At 39.0% G+C, this 16,305-nt stretch overlaps 1 protein-coding gene across 4 annotated transcripts in view; it reads right to left on the reverse strand.

Annotated features, from left to right (window-relative positions):
• Positions 1-16,305, reverse strand: part of IARS1 (isoleucyl-tRNA synthetase 1) — a 120,178-nt gene that overhangs the window by 23,739 nt on the left and 80,134 nt on the right. For all 4 annotated transcript variants that reach the window (XM_090273932.1, XM_090273931.1, XM_090273929.1 and 1 more), the window contains 5 exons: positions 10,814-10,988; positions 8,617-8,729; positions 6,791-6,886; positions 5,875-6,051; positions 4,683-4,788 (listed from right to left, as the gene is read on the reverse strand). In XM_090273932.1, the coding sequence (XP_090130058.1) occupies positions 4,683-4,788; positions 5,875-6,051; positions 6,791-6,886; positions 8,617-8,729; positions 10,814-10,988 (667 nt within the window). The remainder of the gene's footprint in view (positions 1-4,682; positions 4,789-5,874; positions 6,052-6,790; positions 6,887-8,616; positions 8,730-10,813; positions 10,989-16,305) is intronic.

A 16,305-nucleotide genomic window follows, 5' to 3' on the forward strand; every position in this document is an offset into this window, starting at 1 on the left:
GGTCCAAGGGAAAGACGGAGTCGATACAGCTTGGCTTCAGGTGCGCCGCAGGAGTTGCCGGTGTTGACTACAACGTCGAACCGCCTTAGGGACTCCGGCTCCGGATTTTCTGTCGGGGTTTACTCCCTTAGCCTTTCCCCTGAAGAGGTATGCCGCAAGGCAGCGGAGGTTTTTTGGAGTCAGAGTTTTCCTTCTCTGATGTGCCCTGACTGGAAGATCGAACCAGTGACACTTAGCTCGCAGGCCGACGCTCAATCCACTGAGCCAAACCAGCCAGGGCTTAGGTAGTATATAATACATATATAACCAGTAACAGATTCTTTTACTTTTCCTTGACTTGAGAATGCCTTGATTTTCTGTTCACCAGAAAGATATTTTTGCTTGATATAACATTCTGGGTAGCATTTCAGAAATGTTGTCCTTTAACCTGGCCCTCATGGTTTCTGAGAAAAATCCAGTACTCAAAATATTTTCCCCTCTAAGTTAGGTGATGCAAATCTCTACTTTATTTTTTAAGTATATTTTATTGATTATACTGTTACAGTTGTCCCAATTATTTTCCCTTTGCCTAACCCTAACCCTGTATACCTCCAGCCATCCCTTTCTTACTTCACATCAATGGGTTGTGCTAGGAAGTTCTTTGGCTTCATGCTTTCCTGTGAAACATCCCCCTATTTTATTCATACCAATTATGCTTCTTGATCCCTGCACCATTCCTCCTTTTCTTCCCCTTCCTCCTTCGCTACTGATAACCCAACAAAAAACCTCATAACTACGATCTTGTTCCTGTTCTGATTCTTTGCTTAGTTTTGTTTTGTTTTTATTTTTTAGATTCTGTTGCTGATAGTTGTGAGTTTGTTGTCATTTTAATGTTCATAGTTTTGATCTTTGTCTTAAATACATCACTTTAACATTTTATATAGTAATGGCTTGGTGATGGTGGACTACTTTAGCTCTACCTTGTCTGGGAAGCACTTTATCTGCTCTTCTAAATGATAGCTTTGCTAGATAAAGTAATCTTGGCTGTAGGTCCTTGCTTTTCATCACCTTGAATATTTCTTGCCAGTCCTTTCTGGCCTGCAAAGTTTCTATTGAGAAATCAGCTTAGTTTTATGGGTACCCCTTTGTAGGTAACTATCTTCTTTTTTCTTGCTTTTAAGAGTCTCTTTATCTTTAACCTTTGGCATTTTAATTATGATGTGTCTTGGTGTGGTCCTCTTTGGGTCTAGTGTGTTTAGGACTCTGTGCTTCCTGGACTTGTATGTCTATTTCCTTCACTAAATTGGGGAAGTTTTCTTTCATTATTTTTTTCAGATAGATTTCTAGTTTATTGCCCTTCCTGTTCTCCTTCTGACTCCCCTATATTTTGGATGTTTGTACATTTAAAGTCCTAGAAGTTATTAATACTTTCCTCCTTTTTTTCAATTCCTATTTCTTCTTCCATTCCGGGTCACTGTTTATTTCTTCCTTTTGTTAAAGATTGTTGACTTGAAATCCTGGCTTTCTTCCCATCACTGTTGGTTCCCTGTATATTTTTCTTTCTTTCACTTTGTATAATGCTTACTTCTTCCTTTATTTTGTGGCCATACACAATCATTTCTCTGAGCATCCTAATGACCAGTGTTTTGAGCATCCTAATGACCAGTGTTTTGAGATCTGCACCTCATAGGTTGGTTATCTCTGTTTCATTTAGTTCTTTTCCAGTGGTTTTGTTTGGTTTTTCATTTAGGCCATATTTCTTTGCCTCCTCAATTTGGCAGCCTCCCTGTGTTTGTCTGAGTACTTGGTAGAGCTGTTTTGACTCCCAGTCTTGCTAGTGTGGCCTAATGTAGTAGGTGCCCCATAGGGTCCAGTGGCATTGGTTCCCCAATCACCCAAGCCGGGTACTCGAGGTGAGCCCTTCACGTGGACTGAGTACATCCTCCTCTTGTAGTTTGCTGCTGGCAGATCAATGGGAGAGATTTATCCAGGCTAGTCAGCTGCAAAGACTGGCTGTGACCACTGACCACCAACCTCTACCATCAATGAAGGACCAGTTGTCCAGGGGCATGGTGGTTGTGCTCTGAGGTGGCCTGTAGCTGTCCGTTGAGTGTGTTGGCCCTGGGGAAAGTTTCCTGAGTGGTGCAGGCAAGGTCATCCCCCACCTGTGTTTTGCCTAGGGGACACTTGACTAAAGTGTAAAGCAACCTGAGATGGCTGCTACTTATGCTTAGCTTGGAGATTACCAGGCGAAGACAAGCTGTGAATCTATGGAGGCTGCTACAAGTGCAGGGCCTGGAGCTGAGGACAGCTGTTACTTGTTTGATAGAATTCAGGAAGTTCCAAATCATGAACCCGGACCAGTCATGCATATGGAGAAGCAGCTTGGGTGAGCCTGTAAATTGTGTGGGGCGTCCCTGGATATATCCCAGATAGGTAAAACAGTTAGCCAGGTTGATGAAGTCTCAGATATAGCACCAGCTTGTGGACTCTAAGGGGGAGGGTTTAGAAGAGACAATGGCCTCTGCTGGCCTTGATGCCAGACACTTCAGTTCTCTGTATACCACTAATCCTTTTAAAGCGGCTACCCCAGTGTTGGAGCTCAGGAGGAATAAGTCAGTAGGTGAGCCCATGTGTGGGTTCTTTAAGAAAACAGCTGTGGCTCCAGCAGTTTCTTCCACTGACTGAATTTCGACTTGTTTTTGTAGCCAGAAGTTGTGGCTACTTATTCCTGACACTAGAACCCTGGACTGTGGGGCCTGGAATGGGCTGGGACACCTCGCTCCTGAAATATCCCTTTCTAATTTTTATCTATCAGACGTGGGTGAGAGACCAGCCTGTTCTGTGTTTGGATGGATGTTTCTTTAATTCTGTAGTTGTCAGACTTTCATTCAATTCAATTTCTGATGGTTCTGGCTGATGTTTGTTCTATATTTTAGTTGTAATTTTGAAGTGGGTGTGCGAAGAGGTGCAGGGTGTCTCCCTATGCCACAATATTGCTAGGTGTCACATCTCTACTTTCAACATGTTTTCTTTAAGTTTGGTAAGTTAGACTGTGTTGTCTGGATGTAGATTGTTTTGGGTTTTTCCTGTATGTAGTTCTCTCAGCTTTTTGAATCTGCAGATTTGTGTGTTTTGCCAAACTTCAGAAGTCATATTTCTTCCAATGCTTTAAAATACCCTGTCCTTTCTTCTCTCTCTCCCAGAATTAAGGGAGAAGAATATGAAACTTTTGTTATTACCCAACAGATCCTTGAGGCTCTCTCTTTTTTTCCCAGTGTTTTCCCCACTTGGAAGCATTTAATAATTGAATCACATTAAAAATACTTTCATTTTTGTATTTATAATTTACTCTCCTACCCAAGTCCATGGTGTGATATGTGTTGAACTTAATTGAGATGAGCTAGAGGAAATTAACTGGCATTTTCTTAGATGACCTGTTGGAGAATTATAGAAGCAGAATGCATACACATACCTGTAGATGATCTCTTTCTTTCAATGTCTTTTTTTGGAAAAAAATAATCAAGTTAATATAACTCTCTGTCCAACTGCCAGCTGCCAACCGGGTAGGATGAAAGTCTCAAATAACTACTTGGTCTTCTCTGACAACCACAATGGCGGTGGGGGCTTTAAGTTCCTCAGACTGGAAAAGGCAGAAATCTAGGTTTCCCCCTTGGCCTTTGTGTAAGTGGTAGTGATGTCATAATTTTTCTTTTTCTGTTGTGGTTGGCTGGAGAACAGTTAGTATCTAAGTTTTCTGACTTGGTCAAGGTTGCTCTCTATTGGTCCTTTCATCTAGAGAAAGCAGGATTTTGTTGGAGTGTTTTTGTTCAGGCTCACTGGCATTTCCAGATTGCCAGGCCTCTTTAACCTCGAGTCTGGGATACATAATGCAAAAAGAAAACCCAGGGACCACAGTTCTGTTTTGTTGCTTGGTCTCAAGGTCCCTAGTTAACCTGCCTTCTTCCTTCCACCTTAAACAGTATTGGAAATATAAGCCTTGTTGTTTTTTATTTCTGTTTTGTAGGATAAGAGACTGACTTAAGCTTTGACTGCCTAGGCTACCTCCAATAAACACATTGCTAGCCACTTGACTAGATAAAGAACCAGGCTGAGCTCCCCACACTGAGGTTCCTTTGTTTTAGAAATCTTGGCTGATTTCAATAACTGACATTTGGCTACTTCTTGGTTTATCTTCTCATGCTTTAAATTCCTGCTCTTATGTTTTAAGTTCACCAATAATCCAGGTCTGTGCATGTGTATTCTTGCACCAACCCGACCTCGCTGGGTGGCCCCACATGTGTTGTGTAATTTCCAGGTTTTGTAAGTAAGAAACCTGTACCTTTTCTAAGTTTCTTGATTTAGTGATTGTTGAGGGTGTCCTAATCATAAGAACCAAAAGGCCTGGTCTGCCAGCACTACTAGTATTGATAGACTGAGACCAGTACGAAATAATTTTCTCATGTTGGTTTTTATATATAATGTGCAGGGTGTTCAGCTGTACTTTGTGGGAGAAATTGGGAAAAGTATGTCTATTTTTATTTTTCTAATACAGCTAATCTAATAATTCACTTTTGTGGATTTATTATGTTAACAATTAAAAAGAAAAAGTTACCGAATTTTACTAATTCTAATAGCTTTAAAGATATTCATAGGTTTAAGTAAAACATAAAATACAAACCATGGAATTCGTTTACTCTTACCTTGCTCGTTGCCATTTGCACAAATGTAAAGATTGACATATGCACAAGCAGGGCTAGGCTTGGATGATCCTCTGGTGAGTGTAACTTCCAGGTCAGACCCCTTTAACTGAGCACAGAGGAATATGTGACTGAGTAACTACAGCACCTGACCACAGTTGTCACAAATTACATGGTAACTATTTCTTCCAGGATTAAGAACTTTTTACAATTCTGAGAGAATATTCAATCCTGTCACTAAAATAGTTAGGGGATACATATTTTCCCCCTCATTTTTTTTAAACTTGTTTGTTAAAAAATATACAATAGAAAATGAAACTGTCTTGTAAATTGCCCCCACTAAAAAGACAGTCACTTCCAACCCTTGCTTGACTGCCTTATTCGTCCCACACAAAACAGGAACAGATAAGGATTAAATGATTGAATAAATGAGTGACTGCCATAGATTTTCTTTCCATTAGACACGACCAACTTCTAGCCATGCCTTGGTATGAAATTTCCATAGTTACATCTAAAATGTACCAATAGGAAATAAAATCTTAGTTTTGTGTAAAACCTACTACTTTAAAAGTTAACTGCTTTTCAAGTCAATTGCGGTGTAACTATCATTCCCAGAATCCACAATATGAACTTTTCTAGCTTTAGATATAACTGGCCCATAGAGCCATGTGATCCTAGCAATTCTTATGTAGTTCCTGGCTACCTTCCCCAAAAGAACTGCTAGAACAGATCTCCCTTTCCTCCTTCTCGCTTATCCTGGAAATCATCTTCCTGAGCCTACAGACTATTGTCCAAAGTAGTAATTCAGAACTAAATTCTAAACCAATTGGTACTAACTGAGCAGAATATCAGGTTAGTACATAGCCCTGACTGGTATGGAGCAGCTGGTTAGGTATATTCTCACAAATCAAAATTTTGCTGGTTCAATTCCTCATCAGGGCACATGAGTGGGTTGCGGGTTTGGTCCCTGGTCAGGGTATGTACGAGAGGTAACTAATTGATGTTTCTCCTTCACATCAATGTTTCTCTCCCTCTTTGTCTCCCTCCCTTCCCTTCTTGCTAAAAAATAAATAAGTAAAAATTAAAAAAAAAAAAAAAAAAAAAGGAAGAATTCCTTAAAGACAGGTTAGTACATAAACTGAACATAAAATGTAATACTAAATCTCTTAATAGTTTAACAGAACTCAGAACTCACCTGAATTTTTTCTTGAATAAGAATTTGATCTGAGGTAGGCACTGGATATGGTTTCAAGGGAGCCTTTATGGTGGCAAATATGAACTCCATGTGGCTTTCAATAATGGTACTCAGATACTTCCCTTCAGACTGTGTTGTATAATAAACTGTTATTTCATCAGTTGGAACCAGATTGCACTAAAAGCACACATAGAAAAATTAAAAAGGGAAGAACTTTGTTAATTAAAATGTAAGGTGCTGTTGAACAAGGGCTGAGAATCCAATGTTGTATCTTGATGAGAGGGCAGACTCTTCTGCCCAATCCTGTTCTTAAACAAAGGAGTGACACAGTGAGAACCCATTCACAGTGCTCAGTACCGAGATGAGAGCTCACAAGCAGCCTGTTCAGAAGTGGCCTCCTGAACTACAAATTTCAAACACCTGGCCAAAGTATGAGGCTGGTGGGAGCAGGCAATGGTCTCTGTCCACTTGCCCTGGTTTGGAGCTCTCAAGTAAGAACCACCCCCTTTCGTCCAGATCCAACAACCTCTTCCCTGAGCTATAAGCCCTTTCACGCTGACTTGACTGCACCACTCCTCTTCCTCAGAGACACTCACTATCATCTCTGATGACCTCCTGTACCAGTCAGAAAATGATTTTGTTGAAGCCTCAGGAAAGTGGAAAAAGACAGACAAGGGGCACAGACTGGCTTACAAAGTTCCTAATCAGAGAAATAAAGTAGTCACACCCAGCTTTGAAGTGAACAAGTAGAGAGGGAAAGGTACCTAACTTTCCTGAAGAGTACAATCTGAATGGAGTATACATACTTTAGCGACTAATTTTCATTAACTGATTAGTGTGGTTTATATTGCCTACATCTCCCATGCTCCCCAACAACCAAAACTTAAAATAGTGACTGGCTCTTAATCTGACAAACCTTTTTGCGAAGTTTCTGGATGCGATTGATGACTTCCCGAGCCACTCCTTCATCCATCATTGACTGGTCAGGGGTGATGTCTAAGAGAACCAAAGCCTATGGGAATAAACAGAATACACCATTACAATCATTTGAGGAAAACCAGTTCTTTCAAACTCAGCAAAATGCTATTTAAAATTAAATTCTGAGAAGTCTAATATGCAGCTCTATTTATTCACAAAACTGAGCAAAGGACATAGTTAACCTAGTTTCTTTATAATTTGGGTTCTTGTTTGCAATCAGCAATTGCTTCATCCCTGGAGGTGCAGCTTTCCCTTTTTCTTCTGTAGGGTGCTACTCAAAGGAAATCATGAGACCAGCTTTTGTTAAATCTCTCAACTCTGCTTTTTATCTATTTAATATGTAATATTAACTCCTCAAATAAAAAGATCAACAATAATTAAGTCCTTAGAGCAGCTTTTCACAATGGATCCACAATGAACAAGTGGATTAAAGGCAGCCACCTGTTTTTATTCTTAAACCGTGACCCTTTTTTATTTGGTTTATTAGTGTGATTCAAAAAATAATTTCTAAAATGGACCACAGTACTTTTTGAGTTAGTTTAAATTACCATCTTCTTGTCAACTTTGTCTACTTTTCTATCTCATCTGTTCTGTACGTTGTCAATGATGATGTACTAATAGTATGTGTCACTTCTATAAGGGGGGAGTAAACTTGTAAATTAGGTAACATCACCATTTACCTCAGAGGGAACTCAATCGGAGAAGATAAACTTCATGAAGTTACAGGAGGCAGAACTGGAAATGGAGGATGAGTCAGGGCAGGGCCATCACAGCCCAGAATCACATTTCCGTAAGTGTAGACTCCTTCTTCAAGCTTTCCCTTATATTGGCTGGAGCCAGGAAGGACTGCACTGTCTGTGTTTACCATCCTTTCCGTACCCCCTTCTTTCTTTCTAGCTTCCTTATTTTTGGCTTCTTACACCAGTCTGCCCACATGGGAAACTACATTTAATGTAAGCCCCTGTGTAAAGGCTTGAGGAGGTTGGCCACTTCAGACAAGGTACTCCCCACTTTCCACTGAATCTGGCATGTTAGGCACAAAGGGACTCCATCAAGCCCCCCACTCCCACATTGGAGATCTTAGAACCTATCTGCCCGAAGCCTGATTTGGAGTAAAAAGAGATGCTATGCTCCATCACAATAAAAATGCTGGCGCCCAAATCCAGAACTACTTGTACACTCTCTTCAAAGAGTACTCCCTAGCCATCCACAACTCTACCCCACACTGATTTTATTTACTTATCTTTTAGAGATGGGGGAGGGAGAAAGAAGGAGAAAAACATCAACTGGTTGCCTCTTGCATGCACCCACCTGGGGACCTAGCCCACAACCCAGGCATGTGCCCTGCCTGGAAATTGAACCAGTGACTTTTCACTTTACAGGAAAACACTCAACTCACTGAGCCACACCAATCAGTGCTCTATTCCACACTTTAAAAATGAGCTCCTTTCAGTACTTATTTCTAATAGATAATTTATCAGGCAGAATAACAATGAGCTTACTTTCCTGTCTCCATGATTGACTTATTCCTTGAAGGGTGAATTACATTACATCTGATTCATTTCAGTAGGACCCAACACTTGGGACAATTACTTGCATATAGAACTTGCAAAATGTCTATGCATTCGTTAAATAAATGCACATGTAAAAAGCATGTAACAGAGGAGTTTAATAAGCCAGTCTAAAATGAATAATGTGAACATGTCAGGAAAGGATTATGTCTTACCTTTCGGTAAAGAAAGGCACTAGGGAACAGAAAAATACCTGAGCATCTGAGTGTGCTTCAAACTGCACTGTCCCACTTGTTGCCTGATCAAAGGTGTACATAAGACGAATGTCTTCTTCATGTAATTCATGGCCTCCCACAACAATGGTCCCTATTAGAGAAGCAATTGCCACTGTTAATCAGTCCCTTCTCATCAAGCTGCCCTGTTCTAAGTATATTGTGCCACTTATTTAAAAAAAAAAAAAATCATACAATTTGATCAACAGAGGCTTTAAGGCCATGTACTCCTGACCCAATGTCTACAGTTGTATATAATCTTCTAAGTTGAAAGATATATCCCAGGAGACCATGTATCTCCACCATAAATACACACTTCATGATGTAATAAAGAATGCAGTCTGTAGAGTCAAATGGGTATCAGGCAGACCATTCACTGACAGTAGGATCTGGTGTTTTATTACATGCTGAGCAGGATAATGAGGTGAACAGTGTGACACTTTGAAGGTCATGACTGTCCACTGAAGGCAGAGTATTTAAACAGCTCAGGATGGCAATCCCCATCTTCAGGAAGCCCACCGTAATCACCCACAATGATGTTCTTGGTATTGGGCTGCCAATCTCACTTCATGTCACTATGTTCTGAAAACTATTTTATTTGCTATCATGGGAGAACAATCTATTCAGAAAATATAGTTTAAAAGTTCTTGTCTTTTGTTTTCAAAAAAGGCTTATTTCAGCAATTTTTGTTATTTTGGCTACGTGGTGAAGCAACTTAGATTCGTGACTTGAAGGTTGATCAAAGATTTTTATTAATGTAATATAGCAAGTTATATTAGTTATGACTCAACTTTCAGTTGCAAACAACTTATTTAAGATCTCCAGATAAATTTTATGTAACAATTTTAGTAATATTAGGGATATTTCCCTCTATTTTCATAACCACTCATCTGATTTGAGTCTTCATATCTCTTTCCATGTCACTTCTATGCTTATGATATTCAACTTGGGAAGGAACCCTACCAATCATGACACCTGTGCCTTAGTGACAGGTGCGGAATGTCAAGCAGCCATAAGCTGAGAACTTCTGGACACATGGAAAGCAGAGGAAAGAGAGGCTGAGTCCCCTTTCTTAACCTCCTCATAATATTGTATTACATTTACTTCAGAACACTTATAAAACTATAATTACTTCCATAAGTCTTCCATTTCTACCAGCAAAGCGAGGGTGAGGATGGCTGTTATGAAACTCAAATAGAAGGGCTTTAAACAATATTTACTTCGTGAACAAAACCAGCTTTAACCCAATTAAGAGACCAAAATATGGATTCTATGTATTTAAGAGAAACTGTGGTAAGTTCTGACCTAGTTCTCCTGTATAAAATGTTCCTAACCTCGTTGATCAAGCCCCTTCTTTAAAATTCTTCAATATATTTTATTTTCTTTCCTGAAATTTTCTGGAATTCATTCTGAAGCCTCCAAAAGTCATAATATTTTTTCTCTCCTAGAAATATTTGTTAAATGTCATTCTAAATCACAGGCTGGTAAAAAACTCCAAAAGTTCTGCTCTCTCCCAGGAAGGTAAGTTTTCTGGGCCTACATTAGCATTTGAAGAACTCAACGGTACCCTGAGGGTCACCCATTTGATTCAGTCATTTCTATCTAGAAATCTAGTCCAAAGAAATTAATTTCACCAAACCTTTACATGAAAATATTAACTGAAATATTACATGTAATACTAAAAAAATGGAAATAAACTAAAGCACCAACAATAAGACTGATCAAAACCATTATCAGGTATCCCAATGAAGGCAAATTATGGAGTTATTGAAATAGTATTTTAATATTAACACAAAGAAATGTTTATAATAAAAAATGTAAAATAAAGAGAATAAAAACAATGTAAAAATGAATGAAAACCAAATTTAAAATTATAGTATGATGTTTCATAATGCAATTGTATTACTATATATATGTAATTGAGAGAAAATAAATCAGAGTTTTAACACTGACCCAGTACCTAACATATTAAACAGTAGAGTAGGCACTGAATCTACATTGAATGAATGTGTGATGTGTTAGGGATCATTTTTATTGCCTTGAGTTTTTTAAATTATCAGAATTATGTCTAAAAAACATTTTTATAAACAGGAAAGTTTTTACTGAGGAAAAGGTTCTCATAGTGAATGTCAAACAGATGCCTCATTAGGCTGAGACTCTCATCAGGCTGAAACCTACCACTCTTCTGGAACTGTTCCAGCTCCTCAGAGCTCAGCTGCTTGATGGAAGTCATCACAGTCTTGAAGGCTCCCTTCAGTCGTTTCCCCAGGATCATGTGATCCGGTTCTGCCCTTAGGCGAACACCATACTTTATTTTATCTGAAGACACTGTAACTTTTCGAACATTCAGTTCCTATGGGTTGGTGAACAAGATAAAATGAAAATATAAGTCTACAAAAACACTGCATACAAATATTTTTTAAGAACGTTTTATTGATTATGCTATTACAATTTCCCCAATTTTTCCCATTTGCCACCCTCCACCTGGTACATCCCTTGTGTCCAGCAATACCCCTACTTTAGCTCATGTCCATGGGTCATGCATACATGTTCTTAGGCTTCTCCTTTTACTTTACTAATCTTAAGACGTTGTTGACTGGTCATGAATAAACTCGTGTTTTCAAGCCGTAACGTTGTTAACCGATAATGAGTTAACTTGTGTTTGCACTTGCATTAGCCCACGCAATTCTTAAAAATGAGAGTAATAAGATTCTGTAAACATTCTCCTAATTGTTTGGTCATGTTTACTATATTTAGAAAAAAAAATTTTTTTAGATAGTCCAAGCTTTATAATTTTTAGTATTTCAAAAATTTCAAATATGACGCATTCCGACAGTGAAGAAGTTCTCAATGAATTATATGTAGATGCTTTTTCTGATTGTCCGAGTGACTCTGAAGTACACAGCAATGACACAGAAGGTGATAGTTATGAATCTGATATGAGACCATGAAAATGACAAAAAAGAAATGTGATAAAATCTGAGAGTGAAAGTGATATTGAAGAATAGTGGACAGAAAATGACATCACACCAACCTTCGAGGATCATACAAATACTTCTGGTTTAAGTGTTAAATTTAGTGATCCACAAAATAACATGAGATACAAACAATTTCTACTCAAAGTTGCTAGGGAATGGATAACCGATGATTCAAATGAATGTAGCACAGAACCTGGCACTTCTTCCGGTACCTTTAAAAGAGTTACTTACAAAGATTTACCTTGCAGGCTTTCAGGAAAACTAAAAGACCACGTTTGAGAAAAAATAATCAATGGCATAAAGAAGAATCCCACTAGAACATGCAGAGTATGCTCTTCAAAAGGAAACCACAGTGAAATTAGATATATTTGCAAAACCTGTTCTGTACCACTGCACATAGGAGAATCATAAAAAAAAGTTGTTAAAAATTATATATTAGATATGTACAGTTTCATTTGAATACATCATGTATAAATAAAGCATATTGAAGTTTATTTAGATTATTTCATTTTAATATTCAATTATGAAATATAGCCAGTGATATGGAATAGCTTTTGTATAAAATTGCTGGTCAACAATATGTTAACGTTCCCATCTATTTTGTAACTACCAGTTATGCTTTGTGATCCCTGAACCTTTACCCCCATTCGCCCCCTTCCCCCTCCCAGCTGATAACCCTAATATGCTCTCCATATCTATGGCTCTGTTCCTCTTTTAGCTGTTTGCTTAGTTTGTTTTTGACACTCAGTTGCTGATAGTTGTGAGTTTGTTGTCATTTTAATGTTCACAGTTTTGGTCTTCTTTTTCTTAAATATGGCCCTTTAACATTTCATATAATAAGGGCTTGGTGATGATGAACTCCTTTAACTTTATCTTGTTTGGGAAGCATTTATCTGCCTTTTCATTCTAAATAATAGCTTTGCTGGATAGAGTAATATTGGTTATAGGTCCTTGCTTTTCATCACTTTGAATACTTCTTCCCAGTCCCTTCTTCCCTGCAAAGTTTCCTTTGAGAAGTCAGCCAACAGTCTGATGGGACCTACCTTGTAGGTAACTCTCTGCTTCTCTCTTGCTGCTTTTAAGATTCTCTCTTTATTTTAAACTTTGGCATTTTAATTATGATGTGTCTTGGTGAAACTTGTTTCTCCATTCTGTACTGGCTGAATGTGTATCTCTTCATTATGTTCCAAATCTTCAGTCTGAATCCTGGCTTCCTTCCCTTCTCTGTTGACAGTTTTCTGCGGATTATTCTTTATTTCTCTTAGTGTAACCTTCATTTCTTCCTTTATTTTTTTGCTGTATTCTATGAGTTTGTTGGGGATCCTGATAACCAGTGTTTTGAACTCTACATCTGTTAGGTTGGCTATCTCCATTTCGCTCAGATGTCTCTCTAGAGCCCAGATCGGATCCCTCTTTTGGGCCATACTCCTCTCTCTCTCTCTTCAACTTGATAGCCTCCTGTGTTTGTCTCTGAGTATTAGGAAGAGCTGCTACACCTGTTACATTCTAAGGGGCAGATCCTTAGGTATTTGTAAGTGCTGGGTGATTGGGCTAACCACCTGGTGGGGCTGTATGTGGGAGACAGGTCATGTGATACAATTCTGTTTGCTTGGTACTTGCCCCTTTGTTAGTCACTCCCCTTCCCATATACAACTGATGCCCCTCTAGCTATTGTCCTGGTGATGGTTCCCAGAGTGGGTGGGTTTGCATACGTCCCTGGACAGTGGGAGCCCTCTAAAGCAACTCTCCAGAGAGACCAGCAGTTTCTTCTGCCACCCCAACCTTCACTGGTTTTCACAACTAGAAGTAATGAGACTTTGTTTTCCCAGCGCTGGAACCATGAGATGCATGGTTTGGCCTCGGGCTGGGATTGTTCCCCAGGTATCCCTCCCAGCTTTTATAATGTGTGACCGCTTGTTCCACTGGTAGGCCACAGCCACAGCCACAGCCTTGCCACTGCTGCCACCACAGCATGTCCTCTCCTCCCAGCTCCCCATCTGGATGAGTATGACTTCTATATCTTTGTTTGTTGGAGGTCCATGCAGTTCAATTTTCTGGCAGTTCTGGTTGTTTTGAGGTAGATGTAAACCTTCTTATGGCTGTTCAAGGAGGCAAAGCCTGTTTACCCACGGGTCCACCTTGGTGGGAAGCTGCACACAAATGCTGACAGCAACAGTATTCACAACAAGCAAAAAGTGGTTTAAATTTGGATGGATATGTAGTCTCTCTATATAATGGACTATTATTTAACAATATAAAGAAATGAAGCACCAATTCACGCTACAACATGAATAAAGTGGGAGATGTCAGATACAAAAGACCATATATTATATGACTCCATGTATATGAAATGTCCAGAGTTGACACACCCAGAGACAGAAAACAGGTTCATGGTTGACAAGGGATGGTGAGATCTTGAGGGGAAATGGTGCAGGAATGTTTAAGGATACAGAGATTCCTTATGTACTGATAAAAATGTTATCAGATTGTGGTGATTGGATGCAAACTATAAATAATACTAAAAACCTTTTCTGTGTGGATCAGGTAAGACAGCTGAGCATAACTCATCTAAAAAAAGACTACAGAATCAGGAATATGAACTTCATCTTTCAGAGGTACTTTCGACAAGCAATTTCAGAGCACAAAAAGGTTAACTACCCAGAAGAATCACTTAATCTTAACACTTCAGGTCTCAATCATGCTAGTTAAAAATTACTAATACAGCAGGAACTGATGACAGGACAGGATATATGACTGAAGCAAATTGTACGGAAATGTCTAATTTTACCATTATACTTAACTGTGTTACAGGATCCCATAATGATTAAGATATTCTATTTAAATATGTTCTATTTTTATCCATATCTACGAGCATTAATTACAAAATTCATAACTATTTAGTTTCTAATATTTATATGGAATTCTTAAGCAATTCAAGACCAATATAAAAATTAATATTTTTATAATAACAAATTTAAATATCACCAGTAAAAATAAAAATATAAAATTTAAAATGATATATTGTTTTTAAAACATCATGGAATAAAGCATTTTGGGAGGAATACTGACACTAACTTAACTTCTGAACTCAAATCTTTATTTCAATGAATCTATCCAATATCTGTATTCTGACACAGAAATAAAGATACATATACACCTTTTGTTTGTAATAAAACACCTATATTTCCAGCAATAAGGGAGATAATAAATAATGATACAACCAAAATGTGAACAACATGCAGCTGTAAAAAGAATAAAGTAAAACTTCCGGCCAAGATGGAGGCCTAGACTGACAGAGTTCGTCTCCCTCCACAACTAAGAAGGACTACAACTACTGCAAAATAAAAAATAACCAGAAGTTCCAGAAAATAAAGCTATATGGAAGTCCAAAGTATGAAATTATAAAGAAGTGGTGCTGGTCCGGACAGGCAGGAGGGGCGAAGCTGGGGCAGAGAGATCAAGCTGTGTTGGAGGCAGGGAGCAGCTGCAGTGACTATCGGTGGGACTGTGGAAAGCACAGGCACCTGTATTCAACAGGAGGCGAAAAGCACGTGAGGAGAACCTCTGGCTGCAGACCAAACCTGTCAGCTCGCGATTCCAACACCAGGGAAGGCAGACCCCCATTGCCTTGGACTGTGAGGCCCAGAGGGTGTGGAGACGAAGGAGGAGGCTCCCAGTCTCTCAGTGGATAGTGAACAGCAGGAATCCATCTTGGACCCCCGCACCCACATAAAGCGCCAAAGTGTGGTGAGAAGGGTTGCATGGAAGTGACAAGTGCACAGGGCGCTGACCCCGACAGCGTAGGGGTGTGACAGCCCTGCCCAAGAAGGAAAGGTAAAATGAAAACTGTCAGGATGGAAGGGATCATTATAGAGATCCCAATCATGCAGCTGACCAGAAAGCAAATACATGAATTAATGGATGAACAGATAGATAATCTTTCTGAGGCTCAGTTCAGAGCTATAGTAATAAGGCAGCTTACAGAAATAACAGCAGGACTTAATCAAGACTGGGAAGGAATGAAGGCTAGTCCTGCTGAAATGAATGAAAACACATAAGACAAGCGGTGAGAAAAGGAAAATCAGGGATCAAATCAACAAATCGGAACACAGGCAAGGAACAGTCAACCAGTGCAGAAAGAGGAAGCAAAAAGTGAGGAATATGAGGAGAAGCTCAGAAGCCTCTGGGACAATTATAAGAGAGCAAACATCCGAATTATAGGGTTTCCAGAAGGTGAAGAAGAACTAGAAATTGAAAAATTATGTGAAAAAATAATGAGGCAGAACTTCCCTAATTTGGGGAAGGAAATAGACTTACAGGTCCAGGAAGCACAGAGAGTTCCAGATAAACTGGACCCAGGAAGAACCACACCAAAACACATTATAATCAAAATGTCAAAAATTAAAGATAAAGAGAGAATCTTAAGAGCAGCAAGAGAGAAGAAAAGAATTATGTACGAAGGGGTCCCAATTAGATTATCAGCTGATTTCTCAAAGGAGACTTTACAGGCAAGAAGGGACTGTCAATAAATATTCAAAGTAATAAAAATCAAAAACCTATAGCCACGATTACTCTATCCAGCAAAGCTATCATTCAAAATAGAAGGGCAGAGAAAGTGCCTAGGACAAAGTAAAACTGAAGGAGATCATTAGATCCAAACCACTGTTATGAGATGTTAAAGGAACTTGTTTA

Source organism: Furipterus horrens, unplaced genomic scaffold (genome assembly GCF_987537825.1).
Source record: "Furipterus horrens unplaced genomic scaffold, mFurHor1.1.pri manual_scaffold_4, whole genome shotgun sequence".
Taxonomy (NCBI): Eukaryota; Metazoa; Chordata; class Mammalia; order Chiroptera; family Furipteridae; genus Furipterus; species Furipterus horrens.